This window comes from Sphaerodactylus townsendi, linkage group LG06, assembly GCF_021028975.2.
Source record: "Sphaerodactylus townsendi isolate TG3544 linkage group LG06, MPM_Stown_v2.3, whole genome shotgun sequence".
NCBI classification, from domain to species: Eukaryota; Metazoa; Chordata; class Lepidosauria; order Squamata; family Sphaerodactylidae; genus Sphaerodactylus; species Sphaerodactylus townsendi.
This window is the reverse complement of record NC_059430.1, coordinates 118,263,742-118,284,292: the sequence shown is the minus strand read 5'-3', so window position 1 is coordinate 118,284,292 and position 20,551 is coordinate 118,263,742. Positions and strand designations below refer to the sequence as shown.

The window sequence follows — 20,551 nt, the reverse complement described above, 5'->3', positions numbered from 1 at the left end:
TGGTTCTGTTGTTTTTACTAATGGTCTAAGAAAGAAACAGCATTTTTATCATCATCATGATTTCCAGCAGTCTGGGCAGCCATTGATTAGGGACGTTCTAATTCTGGATTTCCAGCATCTAACAGTCAGTAGAAGGCTTGTGAGGCCCTTTCTAACTTTTCGATCCTATCCCCTATCTGCTATCGGGAGGTGGGAGCGGTTGCTCAGTGGTAAAGCATCTGTTTGGCATGCAGAAGATGCCAGGTTCATATCCACGACAACTCCAGCTAAAAGAATCAGGCAATAGGTGATGTGAAATACTTTCATTGGAGTTGCTAGAGGGTGACTGCTAGTCTGAATACATAATACTGACCTTGATGGACCAAGTGTGTGATTCAATAGAAGGCAGCAGCTTCCATCTTTTCAACAATATAATTCAACAAACATATTCATGCAGTTAAACCTCATGAAGTTTTTCAAAGTCCAACTGACGGCACACTAACCTGAAATGGAACACAGGGCGTATGCCTTGAAAATTTTTTTGGCAGGGCCAGCTCTTCAGCAACTTTATTGACAACCTGTGCCTGATGTACTCATGTTCCAACTTCTGGCTAGCCTGCATACACCAAAGATTGCAGGTGGACAAATACACAGTCCTACATTGCATCAGTCACATGAAATCTCTTCTGATCAGCCTGTTTTTTATAGTCCACTTTGGCCTGCTGCAAAGAGTCTTGGATCACCCCCCCCAAGAGTCACTTAAAGAGGCCCCCCAGGCTTGCCAGTCTGCTGGTCCAGTGGGTGGATCTTCCACCAATGTAAAGGGCTTCCCTTCTTGTCCATATACCACCGGAAAGGAACTTTTACCCATTCTGTGTTGGACCACATTGTTGTAAGCATATTCTGCAAAAGGGAAGTAGCAACCCAGTTGTCCTGATGCTAGTTAACATAGCAGCGCAAATATTACTCCAGGATACCATTGACCCATTCTGTTTGGCCATCACTGCAGGGGTTGAATGAAGAGGAGAGCCCTTTTTCAACACACAAGAATTTTAAGAAATGTTTCCAAAATTGTGTCACGAACTGGCTCCCCCTGTCTGAAATGATTTTCAGGGCCACTGAGTGCAGCTGGTATTTATGGGTCACAAACATTCAAGCCACCTTCTCGGCATTGGGTAGCCCTTTCATGGGATGAAGTGCGCTTGCTTAGAAAACAAATCCACTATCATCCAGATCACCTTTTTCCCGAACAGGCCGGCAGATCAGTTATAAAGTCTATGGAGATCACCCACTAGGGGGCATCCGGTGTCTCTAGTGGTTGCAAAAGCCCGGGCTGTTTACCAGGGACCATCTTGGCCATGGCACACACTGGAGATCCTTTCACATAAGTGTTCACATCCTTGTGTAGTGTATGCCATCAAAACTGCCTCTGCACCAGGTGCAAGATCTTCACAAACCCAAAGTGTACAGCTGCCTTGACATCATGCCCCCGCTGCAAGACTTTCTGCTGGAGGCTCAAGGGGACATACAACTTGCCATCTCACCACCAAAGCCCCCCCCACCAATTCCTCCCAGCAGGAGTCCAGCTCTGGGTCAGCTGTCACCATAGCTTGCAGCGCACTCTCCAGGTAACCCCCACTACCAGAACGAGTGGGGTCCCAGGCATTGCTTAGACTTGCTGTGATTGGTCACAGCTAACCCCAGTATACTCAATTCTTTATGAACAGGAGGTTGCAGCAACCGTGACAGAGAATCAGCCAGGACATTTTTCTTCCCCAGGAAGAAATGCAATGTTAAACGTCAAAAAGAAATCAGCCTAGTGGAATTGTTTAGAATGTCGTTTGCTGGGGGTCTTTAGAACAGCCAAGTTTTTGTGGTCAGTCCAAACCTCAAAGGGGTGTTTGGCCCCCTCCAACCAAGTGGCCAGGGCCTTCTTGATAGCTCCAGCCTCCTTTCCCCCCCAGTTCAATTAAGTTCAATCTCTGACAACTTTTTAGACAAGTAGATGCATGGATGAAGTGTACCATCCTGCTCCCTCAGGAAGAGAGCTGCCCCCATGGTGAAATCTGAGGCATTCATATGTACCACAAATGGCTCGTCAGGGTTAGCATGCCTAAGAACTGATTCTGTGGTAAAGGAACATTTGAACTGGTCAAAGACTAACTGCCATTTTTCAGTCCAGTTCAAGTGGTATCCTGGGCTGCTAGCCTGGGGACCTTTCTTCTTGGTTTTCAGCAAGTTGGTGAAGGGAAGGGTCAGCTTGGCAAACCGTGGAATAAAGTCCCAATAAAAATTGGCCAAGCAAGTGCAAGCAGTTCCCAGTTCGACATATCTCACACCATTTGGGGGTCCATCTCAATGCATGTCTGGACACCCAATACCCCAGGAAGTCCAGTTTATCCCTGTGGAATTCACACTCAGATAGTTTAGGAAAGAGATGGTTGTTTCTTAACCGTTGGAGCACTTCCAGAGGTGGGATCCAGCAGGTTCTCAAAGGTTCCCGAGAGTAGGTTACTAATTATTTGTGTGTGCCGAGAGGGGGTTACTAATTGGTGATTTTTTGCCCATAATTTTGCCTTAGTTAAGCCCCACCTCCTCTCAACATTAGCCAGCATGAACGAAAACAGACTAGCAGGGTGCGTGCGTGGCAGCCTGTGCCGGTGTGCATTCGTTTCTTGCCCAAGGACCGGCACAGCGGCTGCATCCTTGCCACAGCCCTGCCCAGGAATGCCCCGCCCCGGAATGCCCGGCCACGACCCTGCCGTGCCCCGCCCAGCCCCATTGGTGCTACATCACAGTTTGAATCTCACCACCATGGGAACCTGTTACTAAAATCCCACCATTGGATGCTTCTGTTTTTTTTATTGTCCTGTAACACTTGCATAGCTACCCGGGCAGGCTGAAATGAACCCCTGCAGCCATACTGATGTCCATCAATAGGACCAGCTGCACCTGCATAGCTACGCAGCAGCAAGCCTCAAAAAAATTTTCAAAAAGGAAAGGGGGTCTCCCTGCAATGGTTGGGCAATGGTGGGTGGCTTCTCCGTGACCATAAAGAACAGAGTGGAAAGGAGAGAAATCAAGTGCCTGCTGCCTGGCTGTTTGCTCACGGGTGGCTCCAATCCAGAATTTTTAAAAGAATCACTTGTTCAGCGATTTAAAAAAATGGGTTGGGGGAAATACAACAGGGCAGACTCATTTTGGGGGTAGTCCCCCATAAAATGGGTTATATAGCATCCACACCTCTGTTTCTTGGCCCATGTGGAATGGGCCTAAGTCTCACCTACCTCATAAGGTGTCTGCTGAGAGGCAAGAATAGAAGGAACTTTTAACCTCCTTTGACTTCTTACAGAAGCATTTGTTTCCATCGGAACCCGGCGTGAGTGGTTCGTCCTTGCCACAGCCCTGGGAATGCTAGCCCGGATGCCCAGCCATTGCCCCATTCGTGCCCGCCCAGCCCCATTGGTGCTATGCCACAGTTTGAATCCCACCACCATAGGAACCTGTTACTAAAGTTTATGGGTCCCACCACTGAGCACTTCCCTAATTAAACACATTTGCTCTGCCATTGCCTCTGAGTAAATCAACATATCATCTAGATACACCACAACTGCCCAAAACAGGAGATCATGCATGACCACATTGATCAAGTTCATGAACATCCCCAATGAATTGAGCAGGCAGTAGAATTAGATGATTCCCATCAACAAAGGGGGCAAAATTCTGTACTTAGGGTCTTGTCTGCACATGTAATTAAAAATATGAATCAAGAAGGATGTTCATGCAGCTATTTTTTTTATTTTTGAGTCTTTGCAAAACCCAATAGGCACAATATTCTGTTAAACAACCCAAAGTACAATCAAGTCTTCACCACCCCCAACGCCCAGATTAGTTTGCTTACTTAAAATGTATTTATGGAGGAAAAACAAATGTTAACATGAGCCTTTTCCCTTAATTACCAGGTTGTTACAATAGTCCCTGTTACATTGTGGAAATGCAGATTTAGCTGAGATTTTTCAGATGTTGCAGCATCTGTAGAATTGGTTCATATATTGCTGGATTATATGAGCTTTCCAAGGTATCGATTCCTGCTTTCAATTTTTAAACATTTCAGAATGTCTGCAGAATAAAAGAGAAGTATTCTAAAGGAATGTTCTAAATAAGATTTCATCAACTACTTATTTATTTAAAGGTAAGGTAAGGGAAAGATAGTCCTCTGTGCAAGCATTGGATCATTACTGACCAATGGGTGACATCATTTCATGACATTTACCAGGCAGACTATGTTTACAGGGTGGCTTGCCATTGCCTTCCCTAGTCGTCTACACTTTACCCCCAGAAAGCTTGATGTTTATTTTACTGACCTCAGAAGGATGAAAGCAGTGGTGGGATCCAAAAATTTTAGTAACAGGTTCCCATGGTGGGTGGGGATTTCAAACAAGTGTGCGTTAAGCGCCAATGGGGCCTAGGCGAGGGGTAGCTGTGGGGAAGAACGTGGCCGGGCATTCCCGGACGGGGCATTAATAATTTCTCTGTTACTGTAAAAAACTCTTACTGTAAAAAAAAAGTTCCTAATTTCCAGCTGGTATCTTTCTGTCCATAATTTAAACTCATTATAGCAAGTCCTATCGTCTACTGCCAACAGAAACAACTACTTCTCCTCTAAATGACTGCCTGTCAAATACTTAATACTTTCAAATACTTAATTTTGTTTCTAGAAATCAAAAGAAGGATACTTTCCTTAAACAAGGAACTTGACCATATTTCTAAAACATGTTTTTAAAACAGCCCAACAGGGAGAATTACCCCGTTTTCTACCTTCGCTAACCAGCCACATAGGAAACAACAGGACTTTATGATTTTTGGACCTAATGGAATTTCTAACGGAAAAGCAGACCCAATTAGTAACCCCCTCTTGGCACACACAAATAATTAGTAACCCACTCTCGGGAACTGGTGAGAACCTGCTGGATCCCACCTCTGGTCAAACCTGGATCTCCCAGATTCTAATTTGCTATTATAAACACTGTTCTCACACTAACTCTAACTGGCTACAATACTTTGGGTCAAATCTAATTCCCAAAGAAAACTGTTTTTTTTAAATGTATTTATTTATTAAAACATTTATAGCCCATCTTTCCTTGTAGTTCAAAGCTTTCTTACAATAATAATTAAAACATCCTCAACTAAAAACAAAAATAGAATAACAAGCACCAGACCTCTCCTCTCTGCTACATACCGTTGGTTGGCCTGCTTTTTATTCTTCCTTCTGCAAGTGGGGAAAAGATAGGAATCAGTTCTTTTTATATCTCATTCACTTCAAAACAAATCAAATCTACTCCCTGATTCTGCAGAGATGTATAGCTGCAATAGCAAACCATCATCTAAGACATTGAAACTGCAATATTATACAACATTAAGCAACTGGATCCACTCCATCCAATTCTACTGCAATCATTATTATTGGTATTTAGTAACTTTCCAGTTCAGTTCATTATCTGTCCAAAAGTTGCAATCAGCAAAGTTGAATATCTGACACTTTGGCAGTGTTCAAACAGATCATGGGTATCCAATTGAGTATAAAACTGATTGCAATTTGACAGTGCTTTCTTGTGATTCTCCCATTCCCTAAGAAGAACTACCTACCCACACATAATTTGCTACAATCCATATGTACATAAAATGTTAACATTTCACTGAGAGAAATATTAATAGATACGTGACTTAGTACACATTAAAGTCAAAGGCAGGACTGTCCAGATCTGGAACACTATGAGCATGTGAATTCATGACCATCCAGTTCATGAGAACTTGATTTTTAAATTGATTTTATTGATTTATTTCATTAGTTTTATATGCCTCCGTTTCCCTTGCAGGTTCAGGGTGGCTTCCAACATTTCGCAACTCTGAATAAAACCACAATAGGTTTTAAACCACAATAAAACTACAGTCAGTTTTAAAAGCCCAATCTGAAATTTGATGGCATCAAAGTTGTCGAAAGGGAATGGAGTAGGTAGGGAAGACCAGATGATAAAAGAGACTGTAGCTGCATCAACTATATGACTGGTAGAACAGCTCTGTTTTTCAGGCCCTGTGGAATTACATCCCACAAGCAGTGGTGGGATCCAAAAATTTTAGTAACAGGTTCCCATGGTGGTGAGATTCAAACTGTGGCATAGCGCCAATGGGGCTGGGCGGGGCACGATGGGGGCATGGCCAGGCATTACGGGGGTGGGGCATTCCTGGGACAGTGGCAAGGATGCAGCTGCTGCGCCAGTCCTTGGGCAGGAAACGAATGCACGCAGGCACAGCCTGCCACACATGTCGGTGCACCTCCTGCTAGACTGCTTCAGGTTTTGCACACTACTGCTAAGAAGAGGGGCATAACTAAGGCAAAAATCACGTGGCAAAATCACCAATTAGTAACCCCCTCTCGGCACACACAAATAATTAGTAACCTACTCTCGGGAACCTGTGAGAACCTGCTGGATCCCACCTCTGCCCACAAGGCCTGAGTATCATTGGACAGAATGTTTCACCAGGTTGGAACCAGGGCCAAAAAGGCCCTGACCCTGGTCAAGGCTAGCTGGACATCTCTTGTGCCAGGGACCATCAGTAGAATGTTATTCACTAAGTGCGGTGATCTTCGGGGAACATACCAGGAGAGAAACTCCCATAGGTACATTTTGCTGGTGGTTTTTCTAGCCTTATGTTTGTTTTTCATTTGTCTCTTCTTCAAAGGGATTGGTTTTTAAAAATAATAATAATAATGGTTGTTATTTTGTAGTACACTACAGTGAACTACTGGGCAGGGCAAGCTACTTAATTTTCAGTAAATAAATACTTGTTCCCTAACTCTGTAGGTCATTTAAATGATGTATCCTGACTATATGGGTGCAATGAAGGAGAAAAATGCAGGTTATTTGTGCTTGAGAAGTAAATCCTTTCAGTGAACCAGCTATGACCCAGAGATTACACGACTTCCCTAATATTTAAGAAGCATAAAGCATAAAGAAGCCCTTATTAGTCAGTAAAAAAGTACAATTATGGGAAAAGAAGAATATTATTTCAAAATATTCAAAACACATAATAGGAACGTGGTTACAGCTTCCAACCTTTTGTATCTCAAAATTATTCAATAGCTTAGGCCATTTCCGCACAGGCCTCTGGGCGCCCTCACACCGGCAAGAATTCTGCCGGCATGGGGTGGAGGCCGTTCGAACGCAAGCGTGCGAGCAGCCCCAGCAGGGGCTGGCGCAGGAGAGGCGGCTCCACATGGAGAGAAGCGGCTCATCCCCGTCCCTCTCTGCACTTACCTCATCACTGTCGGCCGCCCTGCTGTCCTCTAAGCCCATGCGCTGCCCTCCGACCTCCAGGGGTGGGAAGACAAGCGTCGTATCAGAAATGCTGGCAAGAGCATGCTAACGACGAGGTAAAGTAAAGAAGAAGGGACAGGAAACAGGGAACACGCTGTTTTCTCAAAAACAACCCTTTAAACGGGTGTTTTTGAGGATGGCCTGACGCCGCCCTGAGGGAAGGGAAGGGGGGGAGCCAGGTCAGCGCTGCTGCGTTTCAGCTTAGCGCCCGCCTGTGTGAAGCAGCTGGCCTGAAGGCGGCGTTTTTTGCCGTCCCCCAGACGCCCGTTTTTTTGGTCCACGTCTTCTTGAAAGGGCCCAAATCATTTTTGTTTTATCTGGAAGAGACACAAATTCTGTGGGGAATAATGCTACCAAATCAGATCTGTTATGTTTAGGACAATGAAGCAGAATATGAACAAGGGAGTCAACAATGTGAGGACAAAACAGTTGATGCTCAGAATGAGAAATGTGTGTGGGGGTGTAACTCGCTGCAACGTACTATTGCTGAGCTCTGAAGGCAGCCTCAGAACTCTCTTTGCTTTTCCATGCTTCATTTGAACCTAGCAATAAGGAAACCTTTGAAGTTTCTACAAGTGTTTCATTGTCTGGTCAATGGGAGTCTGACACCTTCCCTTTGTCATCTTCCTTACCTGTCCTTTTTTGTTTCTTTGCTTGTTTTTTCTACCCTGGAAGGCAAAAACAACCAGAAATTACTTCCAGGCTTGCGAAAAGCGTGGACACATTGGCCTGACCTATCAACAGAGAAGAGTTTTGTTACCCTAGATTCCTCTGTCTGTTTCTGTTCCCTTCACCTGAACTAAGAGGAAATGTTGGGCACAATTGTTTTAATAACTGATGCTAATAAATGATAAGCTAATGTTCCTGTTAAGAGCTACAGGCAGATGGGATCAAAGCATGCATGGGATTGGCTATTACTTCAGCGGCATATTTTTATCAATATTGTCACCCCATTGCCTAGAAGCTGGAGACAAAGGACAGAAATATGATTACATGGTACAACCTTCCAGGGACTGTGCCTATTCAAAATGCAGGGGCAGGGTTAAAAGTTTGATTAACCCTTACTGTAAAAACTTGAAGTGTCCGTAATATGTAGGGCTTGTTCTTTTATCTTCAACAACACTTCTCTGCCTTCTCTCCATACCGTTCTACAAAGCACTTGTCCATGGGCTGAGGAGTACCAACTAATAGTTCACCATAGCTTGTTTGGCCTTGGAAATTCCCCTGAGTGACTCATTCCTGAGAGCTGGTTATGCCATGGTGAATTAGAATTCACTCAACAGGCATTTCAAATAAGCTTTACTGTTATCTATATTGCTAACTTTCAGTGATGGAAAACAGCTACAAGGGTGCTCACTACAGCTGGCATGAAGCATTATACCAATATACTTTGCTGGGGGAAACACGAAACATCAAAAAAGCAGGTGATTCATGGGAAACTTCTTGCCTTGTTTTTCTTCCTTTTATTTTTTGCACCCTGTAGAAAGAGAAAGAAATTGTACTAGAAGACACTAATGGAAAATAAACTAGTACAGTGCGAGTTGATATATCTCAAAAGGATTTCAGTAATGACTAATCCTTACTTATCAGCTCCAAAAACGTATAGATTCAGGAGAATGGTGGCTAAGATTCCTTTAAGGGAGGACTGGAGTTCTCTCAGGATTAAAGTGAGCACTGGAGTTCTCTCAGGATTAAAACTGATCTATCAACTGCAGAGATCAGTTCCCTTGGATAAAATGGGCCACTGCGAGTAGCAGAGAGCTGGACTAGATGGACTCTGGTCTGATCCAGCTGGCTTGTTCTTATGTTGTTATGTTCTTAAAATGGTTTCACAGCCATATTGGTCTGCTGTAGAACATCTCGATTTGAGTCCAGTAACGCCTTAGAGATCAACAAGATTTTCAGGATATGAACTTCTGAGAGTCAAAGCACCATTTATTAGATGCATCAAGGAATGGAGAGCCCTGGGTCCTTAGTCAGATAAATGTAACAACGTAGCAAAGAAGGAACAGCAGTTTCAGAAGTACAATGTACATTAAAATCAGCTTGATTAGAGTAGGGCAGTCCTTAATGCAAAACAAATGCATATAAATTTGACATTAAAAAACCACAACCTCAAAAACCAGTAGAAGAATATTTTAATAATATTCCAGAACATCCCATTGCTGACATAAGATTGGCAGTCTTGAAACAGAGGAGATTCAAGAGCAGACTGCAATGTGAGACTGCTTGAGTTCATTTACAAGTTCAGAAGCATTGCACAGATCCTGCCCCTAAAATGAGTGTCCTGTGTTATTTCCCCCAAACCAGGTTTTTTGAGAATTGCACTGTTCATGAGTCTTTTGGAAAATAGTGAGTTGCAGCCACTTGTGAACGAACGGCCGGGCAGGAAGTGCTTTATTTGCCTCCATTTCCTTTTTTTTTAAAAAAAAATCACTTCTTACATCTGCGTGGCCATGCAGGTGCAGGTAGACATGTTGTGAGATGTCAGCATGGTTATGGGCATTCATTTGTGCATGCCTGTGTAGTTACCTCCATGCTAAGCAAAAGGGGAAGGTGCACAACCAAAATGAAAAGAAGAAAACTCGTACCAACCAGGCTACAATAATAACTTCAAAAAAAATTTGTCTCCCACCAGAGTAGCAATTTACTGATAAGTAACCAAAATAATTTTCCAATACAATAACAAAATGTTTTGGAACAATTATTACATCTCTCCCACTGGAGTAATGAAAAAACCTTTTTGTATACAGTTAGAACGGCACAGCAGTATAATCTTAACACAAAGATAACAGCTAGCCAGATTCTAGATAAGTAACAGGCCTCGTATTACTTCAAGGCTGTTAAAGGCAGGTCAAGGTTTTTCAAAAGTACAATAGTGCTTATAATCAAGGAGGACAGCGCTCTGCAATTAATTTTTTCTTATGCTTCTCGAAATGTCCTTCGAGTTCCAAAACATTTTGTTATTGTGTTGTAAAATTATTTTGGTTACTTATAAGTAAATTGCTACTCCAGTGGGAGACCAAATTTTTGAAGTAATTATTGTAGCCTGGTTGGTACAAGAAAAATTTAAAAATGGGTAACTTCAGCCCGAGTTCAACCCGCTATTAATTTGCTGTGCAGAAAGGGCCAAAGTAATCATGAACCAAAGTCGCTAATCAAATGTGCCTTCTTTGCAGTGTCTAATAAAGATCTACTGCAAAGACAAAAGACACCCTGCTGGCAACTCCCCAGCCCATGCTGGTAGACCAGTAAGACCAGTAAGGTAAAAATAAAAATTAGTAGACCAGTAAGGGTTAATGCCATCCCCTCCCTAATCCTGTACCCTCCAGTTTCCTGCTGAGTTTCAGCCATGGGGTGCTCTTCTAGGCTGACGGCAAACAAAGCCAAATTGCCTGTACTTTAAAAAGTCCTATTGGTTGCTGCCTGTGTCAATTTATAGATTAATTCAAATAAAAACATTTGGAAGTATGCTCCCTGCTCCCCGGAGTATTTTGCACTTGTTCAAGTTTTCAAAATCCCCCCGCTTTCATTGGATATCAAAACTGCCCAATGCTGCTTTGTTTAATGTGATGTTACCTTTTCTTTCAGGAAGCGCTAACATTTATGCCAATCACAACTTGGTGACAAGCTTAGTTTCACAACCTCCTAGTGGCATCACTCATGTTCGGTCAGAACAAGTATGTAATGGATAGTTACCTCCAGATTGTTGCCACCTCCATTTAAAGCTGATAAAACCTACAAGAAAAAGGAAAGATGTTCATCCCTGTTGAATGCATGGGTTCAGGGGGAATGATGACATGAAACAGTTAATTAATTGAAATGTTAATAAATAAATGTTAATAAATAAATAAATATCATAATTCAATTTCAGCCTTCACAATAGCCATTTCCACATGAAAAAAACCCGTCCCTAGAGTGCTGTTCACACAGGAGGCACTGCTGCATTGCAGCAGTGCCGTCCTCACCCCCCCTCCAAGTGGCGTGAAGATGCAGCTTTTAAACCTCACTCGTTGAGTGAGGTTTTTGAAAAGTGGCATCTACCTGCTCGTGTGCCGCTTTTGGCCCCTCCAGTGTCTGCAAGGGACTTACCTTGCGTTCCTGTGCAGCTCCGGGTGGCTGGAAAGACATGCCCATGCTGCCCTGTGACCCTGAGGGTTGGAGGGCAGCATGGGCGTGTTTTTCCAGCTGCCCAGAGCTGCAGAGGGATGCAAGGTAAGTCCCTCGCAGGCAGTGGTGGTGGCAGGACTGCCCGCATGGGACCATGTGAACAGTCCTAATGCTCCACCAGAAAATTCCACCCAAACACTTGCTGATTCATTCTCCACCCTGGGACATGGACAATCTATACCCCACTAAAACATTCCCTTCGCACTGGACACAGTGTGTAACAGACTTCCCTCTGTGATACACCTCTGAAGATGCCAGCCACAGATGTAGGTGAAATGTTAGGAACAAAATCCACCAGACCACAGCCACACAGCCCGGAAAACCCACTACAACCAAATTCTTATCGGTGTGCTTACACAATCAAGGAGCATATAATGAATCTGAAGATATTCACAGGTCCCAGGTAGATCTCAAAACTGTCCAGCTGATTAAACTTTCTTCCTCCTCTTCTTTGGCTGACCAGACAGAAAGCATGAACTTGGTCTAGAGACCCAAAGCTCTCCAGAGAGAAAGGCTGTTTCCGCACTGCCATGGAAATGCCCCTCCACCAGCATAAATTATGCTGGTGGGGGCTCGGGGGGCATTCGCACAGTATTGTGTGAGCGGCCCCCGAAGAGCTGGGGAGGTGGAGAGATGGCTCCACACAGAACCACCTCCGGTTTGTCCCCTCCACTCACCTCTCCTTCCAGTGTCACTCTGAAGGGCTGGAGGGACATGCCCATGCTACCCTCCGACCTCCAGGAGTCGGAGGGCAGTGTGGGCTTGTCCCTCCAACCCTCCAGAGTGATGCTGGAAGGAGAGGTGAGTGGAGGGGATGGCAAAAGTGGCACCCTCACGCCGGTGTGGTTCACACTGCATTGGCTTGAAGGCGTTGCTTTTAAAAAAACCTCGCTCAATGAGGTTTAAAAGGGGCATCTTCGTGCCACTTGGGGGGACCCAGGATGGCACTGCTGCAATGCAGCAGCACCTCCTGTGTGAACAGTACCCCAGGGACCAGTTTTGTCCATCCCTGGGGCACTGTTCCCCCCCCCCCGTGCGGAAACAGGGAAAGATTGCCTGGCACAACTATTTATGAAATGTATGATTCAGATGATAGTTGAGGGCCTCTTGATATGAAGTTGCAATCCATCTCATAGTAATTGTCACTTTTGTAGACAAAACCATGATGGGAATGCCATATGCTATGTAGTGGAGAGCATCTTACCTCTAGACCTTCACCACCTTCTCCAAGTAAATTTCCCAAGTTCTAGGAGAAAAGGAAAACCTGTTAATTCTTTAATAATAATCTCTTTATGGGCACATGGTGACAAAATTTGCTCTTTAATTACTATGTATGTTTCACTTTTTAATATAAACAAAGCAGTAATATCAGCCACATCAGTCAATTTTCAAGATAAATGCACGATGAGAATAGCACACACCATGTAATGGAGAGCATATTACCTCTAGACCTCCACCATCTTCCCCAAGCAAACTTCCCAAGTTCTAGGTGAAAAAGAAAAGCTGTTCATTCTTCATTAATAATCTCTTTGTGAGTGTACAGTAACAAAATTACGGTGACAACCAAAGAGGGCCCCCCAAAACTCTCAGGAGTCAGCATGACCCTGGTGCAAATGCCACTTGTACCTACATAAGGCAGAAAGCACATTCACTGGTGAAATTATCTGTGAATGGCCAAGCTCCCTTTTCATCCTTGCCTTGCCACATCTGGGGCTGCTCAGATATTGGGTGCCAAGCTGTGGTAATAACCTCCCCATGAATCAACGCAACTGAGGGAATGTATTGTTTTGGCAGGGAAGGCCAAGGCCAGGGATAAATCTCCACAGGGTCCTAGTCTCCCCTCATGTAAGGGGGGGAACATAGGGCCAGCAGTAGTGTGCCTCTATGTGGATGCGGGCTGCGGCAGCCCCCAGGTTGCCCGTATGCAAGTGTGTGAACAGTCTGAGGACTGTGCCGGTGTCATGTACACCAGTGCACCACCACTCCCGAGACCAGTGCAGAATCTACTTAAGAGTAAGCAATTCTACTATGGCTAAATTAACAAATCTTGTAAACAGACAGTCAAAGCATGAGTTCAATGAGAAGTGGGAATTGTATTTTCTATATGTGGCTGAATCAATCACTTTAAATAATTAAAACAATAATAATAATCTTAATTGAGATAAAAATTAGACTTCTAAGAATTGATGGAACAGGTTAATATGTAAATCATATGGCAGTAGTTAAGGTGTAAGAAATTGTTCTGATGATCAGGACCAGTGAGTGTTAATTAAATCATTAAATAGCAGAATGCTAGATTAAATAAAAAGGATAGGAAGTTTAGGTTTTATGGAACATTAAGATCTATCCTGTTGTTTGTTATATGGTTAGTCATTGTTTCTGTTATATGTTTTCCTAGTCTCTGTCTGTGTGTGTACGGATAAAATTAATAAAAATATTTTAAAAAGCAATGTTATTTATTTTTTCCAGATAAATTCATGATGAAAATAGCACCCACCATGCGGTAGAGAGCATCTTACCTTTAGATCTCCACCACCTCCTCCAAACAAGTCTCCCAGGTTCTAGGAGCAAAGGGGAAAGCATTCACTTGTTAGTAATTTATTTATGGGTGCAAAGTACCAAAATCAGAATGGTAAAGATTGTAGCAACTTTAAATATCAGCAAAGTGGTAATATCAGACATGTCAGTCATTTTTCAAGATAAATTCATGCTGTGATTAGTGCACACCATGCAGTGGAGAGCATCTTACCTTTATTTTATTTTTTAAAAAATTTTTTATTGTATAGAATAATTATACATTTGTTACATTCAATCTCTCCATTTTATCTATACATTTTTTCATTTCCCCCCCTCCCCCCCCTTTCTATTAATTATATTATGCAAGCAGTAGGAGATTCATTCTTCTTATTCTTTTGTTCCATATTTCTTTGTTAAATCCGGCTTCTTCCATCCATGTTTCATACACTGTCCATAGTTTCATTATATCTTCCATCTTTTCTTCCCATAGTTTATTTTTTTGTCAGTTTTTCAAAAATCTCTAGTTGTATTTGTTCCCATATATATATTCCAAACCATTTTGACACTGGGTCCATTTTTTTATCATCTTTTCCAGCCTAACGCCAACACAGCGTGTGCTGCTCTTATCATTATTTTATACATTGGTTCCAAACTTCTATTCACTCTTTTATCATCTATTATCCCCACAATTAATAATTCATTATTTATGTCAATTTTTACTTTTACTAAGTGTTCCTACATATTTCATTATATTTTCCCAAAACTTTTTCACCAGTTTACATTCTATCCACATATGAGTATAATATGCTCCTTTTTCTCCACAATGCCAGCATTTTGAGCTTAATCCTTTTATCATATAGGCTAGTTGTATTGGGGTTCGATACCATTTAAGTAAAATCTTTCTTTCTAATTCCACATATTTTTCTATCTTTACCTTCTTCATACTCTCCATGATTCTTTCTATTTTTTCAGCATCTAAGATATTTTCTTTCTCCCATTTTTGATTCAAAGTTCTCAGCATAAAATCTTTATCCTCTACCATATGCTTGTATACTGCTCCTATAATTTTTCCTTGTAATGTTTCGTGGAGTTTCAACCATTGATTTATTATACAGTCATCTTTTATTCTAAATTTCCTTAATTTTTCCCATAGGCCTCTTATTGCCAGCCAATTCTCTCTCCCTCCCAGTTCTATTAAATTCTGTAATGGTATAATTTCTCCTTCCCTAACTAAATCTGATACTTTATGTAAGCATCTTACCTTTAGACCTCCGCCACCTCCTCCAAACAAACCTCCCAAATTCTAGGAAAAAAGACGATAGTGTTCACTTGTTAATAATGTCTTTGTGGGCGCACATAGTGGTGTACCTAGGCAAACTGGCGCCCTGGGCAAAACCTGAGTTTGATGCCCCCCCATGGGCGGAGGTAGCTCTGCCCACCTGGCTGAGGGTTGCTCTGCCCTCCAGATCTGGGGTTGCTCTGCCCTCTGGGGATTAGATCCCTCTGGGCTCTAGGGGGGTTTCTCTACCCTCCCCACTGGATGACTTGCCTTCCTGGCCCCCCACACCCCGATCTTGCCTGGATCTGGCATCAGCTCCAGCTGGAAAGGGCAGATCGTCCTCTGCGGCGGCATGAAACTCCTTGCTGGTCCCGGTATACACTTCAAACTCAGTAACTTAAAAAAACTTTCCTTTCAATGTTAAACTGGTCTTGGCAACTGGTGGCTTGTGGGCCACCGTAGAGAGTGGGTGGGGCTTAGAAATCAGGCCGCCCCACATGACTTTAAATTCCTGCGCCTTGGCCAGCTGCCCAGTTTGCCCAATGGGCAGTATGCCACTGGGTGCACAGCAACAAAATTGGAATGTTGAAAAACTGTAGTAACTTGAATATTCTGGTTTTAAATATAAGCAAAGCAGTAATATCTGCCATAACAGTTGTTTTTCAAGATAAATTCATGGTGTGCATTCAGTGGCTCCATGCAGCGGAGAGCACTTACCTTTAGACCTCCACTGAATCCTCCAAACAAATCTCCTAAGCCCTAGGAGAAAAAGCAAAAGGTTTCTGATTGATAATCTGTTTCTGGGTATGCAGTAACAGAATTGGCACAAAAAATGATAAAATGTCTGAATGCCTTTTTCAGAACCTTCACAATGCATTGCTTGGTCAGCTTTACTGACACACTTCTCGCTTAGGCTTTTTACCATAGATTTTCCCAGTGGTCAAACCTTGCATCTTGGAAACTGTTTCTGTGAAATTATTCTCCGCACTTCCATTTCCCCTGTCGTTTTCTCCTTTGTCTCTTGAGTTGCATTTATTCCACAAACTATGCTGTAATCAGCTGGGCCAGGGAACTGCGAATCGTGCCATGGGACAGTGTTGCTGGCTAGCTGGCCACACTCAATTGCTTGTGAGCACAGTTCCTCAGATCTACCTGCCTTACCACAATTGGTAAGGAAGTTGGTCAGCTGCTGAACAGCACCTGTGGTCCCTGAGGCGTAGCTAGGGGAAATGGAGCCCAGTGTAAAATTGGAGTTTTGCTGCCCCCCCATGTTCGTTTGTGTTTTTTGTATTTTTTGGTGTTTTTTTCAGTTTTTGGCCTGCAAGGGGCGCAGTTTTTAGGCTAGCAGCATCAAAATGTCAGGTTATCAGGGTATCAACCTTCTAGGTTTGGTGAAGTTTGGTTCAGGGGGTCCAAAGTTATGGACCCTCAAAAGGGTAGCCCCATCTACTATTAGCTCCCATTGGAAACAATGGGAGATGGGGCACCCCCTTTGGGGGTCCAAAACTTTAGACCCCCCTAACCAAACTTCACCAAGCCTGGCTGGTATCAGAAGGAGACTATCCTGATGGTACCACCTACGTTTAGTGAAGTTTGGTTCAGGGGGTCCAAAGTTATGGACCCTCAAAAGGTAGCCCCATTTACTTTTAGCTCCCATTGGAAACAATGGGGGATGGGGGCACATTCTTTGGGGGTCAATAACTTTGGACCCCCTAAACCAAACTTTACTAAACCTGGCTGGTATCATCAAGAGTGTTGCTGGACAATATCCTGAAATTCTGGTGCTGCTATCTTTAAAAATGCGCCCCCTGCTGGCCGACAAAGTAAAAACACCAAAAATATCAAAAATATATTTTTGCTGCACCCCAGGCTGCACCCTGGTGCAACGCACACACCCCTGCCCCATAATAGCTATGCCACTTTGTGGTCCCCTTCTGCCTTGACAGCTGTCCCTGCATCTGTACAGTGAACTGTATCAGCTCTCTCCAAGCTCAAAGATGGTCAGATTGGGTAATTGAGTGGATCCCAAAATTATGCATGGGGTAGAAAATGTTGACAGAGAGAATTTTTTCTCTCTTTCTCACAATACTAGAACCAGGGGGCATACATTGAAAATGCTGGGGGAAGAATTAGGACTAATAAAAGGAAACACTTCTTCACGCAACGTGTGATTGGTGTTTGGAATATGCTGCCACAGGAGGTGGTGATGGCCACTAACCTGGATAGCTTTAAAAGGGGCTTGGACAGATTTATGGAGGAGAAGTCGATTTATGGCTACCAATCTTGATCCTCTTTGATCTGAGATTGGAAATGCCTTAACAGACCAGGTGATCGGGAGCAACAGCCGCAGAAGGCCATTGCTTTTACATCTTGCATGTGAGCTCCCAAAGGTACCTGGTGGGCCACTGCGAGTAGCAGAGAGCTGGACTAGATGGACTCTGGGCTGATCCAGCTGGCTTGTTCTTATGTTCTTATGTTCTTATCCAAGGTGTTGATGCTCTGACTTCCAAGAGGTTATGTGAGAATGTGCATGCACAAAACAGCTGCCACAACAGTATAGAACCAGATGGACCCCTCAGCTTTGGATCTGTTTAACTGATGTTCTTGCTTGACATTTTTAAATTAGTTACCAGCCTCTTTGAAAACGCAGAGTGTCTGTATGTCTGCAATCAATAAATAAAGGTTAGGGGTAGGATACATCTCCTCATGGGCTCATTGGAGGAAACATGAGAAGAATTCCTGTAGGGACTGGGAGAATCTTTCAGGGCCATGCATCCTCTGCCCCTCCAACATTATGAACCTTTTCAATTCTGCAGTCATATTATTGTGTCAGAAATTCAGTTTCACTTTACTTACCGCACCTTCTCCTTCATCTGAGCTCTGAAAGCAAAAAAGGGGGGGGTTGTTACTTAGCTTTTTCACTTCCTGTTATGACACTCGCAATTTAAATAGTTGTACAGACTTGTATGAATACTGCCCTGGCAGTGTTAGTTTTTCTGTGGGTTTATATTCCAAAGTAGGCAGGCTGAAAATTTCATTGCAGATCCCTGGCAATTGATGGCATTATTGTCTTCAACTGACCTTTATTAGGCATATCAGTAAACAACAAAAACAAAATGCAGGACAGAGTGGGTGTTAAAACAGGACATAAAACTGGACAAAGCACGTAAGGTTGGTACAGGAGAGGTGATCAAGCTTCCATTCAAGTCTTTGGCTCCTTCCGCACATGCAGAATAATGCACTTTCAAACTGCTTTCAGTGCTCTTTGAAGCTGTGCGGAATAGTAAAATCCACTTGCAAACTGTTGTGAAAGTGGTTTGAAAATGCATTATTCTCTGTGTGTGGAAGGGGCCTTTGACTTGAGCACTTTTAATAAAAATTCAGTGGTTTTTCCAGTTATCCCGCCATTGCTGTTATTCAGCAGGTGAATAGTCTTTGTATGCTCCAAACAACTTTTTTTTATTCCCTAGAGCTGGGACAAGTAGGGAGAGTCTAGGTAGCGTGTACCTCGGGCAAGAAAACATAATATGCTCCAGGGTCTCAACAGTATCCTGACAATAGGCATTATTGTCCACATGTAGCTGCCTTACAGTGAATCAGGTCATTGGTCCATAAGGTCAGTATTGTCTATGCTGGGTGGTTGCAGCTCACCAGGGTCTCGTTACTATTCACACCACTGTCTTCTTGATCCCTTTAATTTGTGATGCCAGGGAGTAAAACTGGGACTTTTTGCGTGTTAAGCGCATGCTCTCCCACTGAGCTACGACTCCTCCCCATGTTCAGTTTGGACTTCTTTAGTTACATACAAGGAAGCCACTGATCAGTTTGCCTCAATGTTTCCTGGTGAAGCCTATACAAGTGGGCAAGTGTTCCATCATAAAAAATTTATACTTATTTTATCATGGTTGTTGTTGTAGGGCAGTGGTGGCGAACCTATGGCACTCCAGATGTTCATGAACTACAATTCCCATCAGCCCTGCCAGCATGGCCCATCAGCAGGGGCTGATGGGAATTGTAGTCCATGAACATCTGGAGTGCCATAGGTTTGCCACCATGGTTGTAGGGTGCTGTGTGGTTTTTTTGTAATTGCCTTTCGCTGTGTGATCTGAGTGAGTTCTCAGAGAACTGGAACAAGCCCAAGGTCACCCAGCAGGCTTCATGCAGAGGAGTGGGGAATCGAACCCAGTTCTTCAGATTAGTCTGCCACACTTAACCACTACACCATGCTGTCTTACAGCATATTGATTACTATTACTTATACATGATATAATGTTATAAATATAACATTTAAAAAGTCACAACATTAAAAATGCACAGTGTACCTTGCAGCTTTAAAAAATCTGTTTCAAATGAATCTTTGGGAGAACCTTTCAGTGCGAACACGGAACAAAAGTTGGTTGGGGGAATTTAGACCAAGGACTGTGAAGTACTATCCTTGGATAAGGTAATGCACATTCCTAAGTGAGCATGTGTTGATGTGCATGACTATCTCTGCTTAGGAAGTTTTATTCCAGGGGTCTGCAACCTGTGGCTCTCCAGATGTTCATGGACTACCAATTGGCCATGCCAGCAGGGGCTGATGGGAATTGTAGCCCATGAACATCTGGAGAGTCACAGGTTGCAGACCCCTGTTCTATTCAGTTGCTGACTCCAAAATTCAAACTGAAGAATATCAAAAGCTGGCCACAATTTGGACCGATTGGGTCCTTCCAACTGCACCACCATTCCATGCCAATGCTATATCCCCTCTTACCCAGGTTGGTGCTGACAGAGCACAAAGTATAACAGCTACAAAAAGGACACGCATCTTCTTTCTGCCTCTTGTGTACTTCCAAACCTTGACCTTCCCGCACTGACATTGCTCACTTCAGTTTGCTCCATTTAACACCTCCTCAGCAAGCCTGATTGCCCAAACCTAACACGTCCATTGTCAATGGTTGTCTGTTCACTTTGCTTACAAGGAAATGTTGAAGGATTTGTGTTGCATCTGCTAAAAAAGGCTACACTGTATTTAGCTAAAAAGTAACAAGGGATAATTATGCAGTTATCTCCTCACCGAGTCTCCAGAAATGCTATCCAAGAAAAACCTGATATGTCAAATATGGGATATCAAATGAAAATAATGATTTGGGTAGTGAATAGAAGCCGTTTATCAGGTTGTGTTAATACTTAATTCTATTTGACAAAAACCCTTTAAAATAAAGCCAGTGATCATTGCAAGGGATATGCT

General features: G+C 43.2%; 1 protein-coding gene across 6 annotated transcripts; it reads right to left on the bottom strand.

Annotated features, from left to right (window-relative positions):
• Window positions 1-3,757: 3,757 nt before the first annotated feature.
• Window positions 3,758-20,276, bottom strand: LOC125435930 (eggshell protein 1-like). 6 transcript variants are annotated; one of them, XM_048502450.1, is made up of 12 exons: window positions 20,075-20,250; window positions 18,178-18,201; window positions 16,039-16,080; window positions 15,304-15,345; window positions 14,062-14,086; window positions 12,969-12,985; window positions 12,730-12,771; window positions 11,055-11,093; window positions 8,803-8,832; window positions 7,988-8,023; window positions 5,219-5,248; window positions 3,758-4,098 (listed from the first exon to the last, which is right to left on the bottom strand). In XM_048502450.1, the coding sequence occupies exons 1-11, from the start codon at window positions 20,126-20,128 to the stop codon at window positions 5,237-5,239; spliced, it is 363 nt and encodes a 120-aa protein (XP_048358407.1). In that variant the 5' UTR covers window positions 20,129-20,250; the 3' UTR covers window positions 3,758-4,098; window positions 5,219-5,236. The 6 variants fall into 6 exon arrangements, with proteins under 6 accessions (XP_048358407.1, XP_048358403.1, XP_048358408.1 ...); XM_048502446.1 differs by having other exon boundaries at window positions 12,969-13,010; window positions 14,045-14,086; window positions 20,075-20,224; XM_048502451.1 differs by lacking the exon at window positions 12,969-12,985 and having other exon boundaries at window positions 14,045-14,086; window positions 20,075-20,256.
• Window positions 20,277-20,551: the final 275 nt, after the last annotated feature.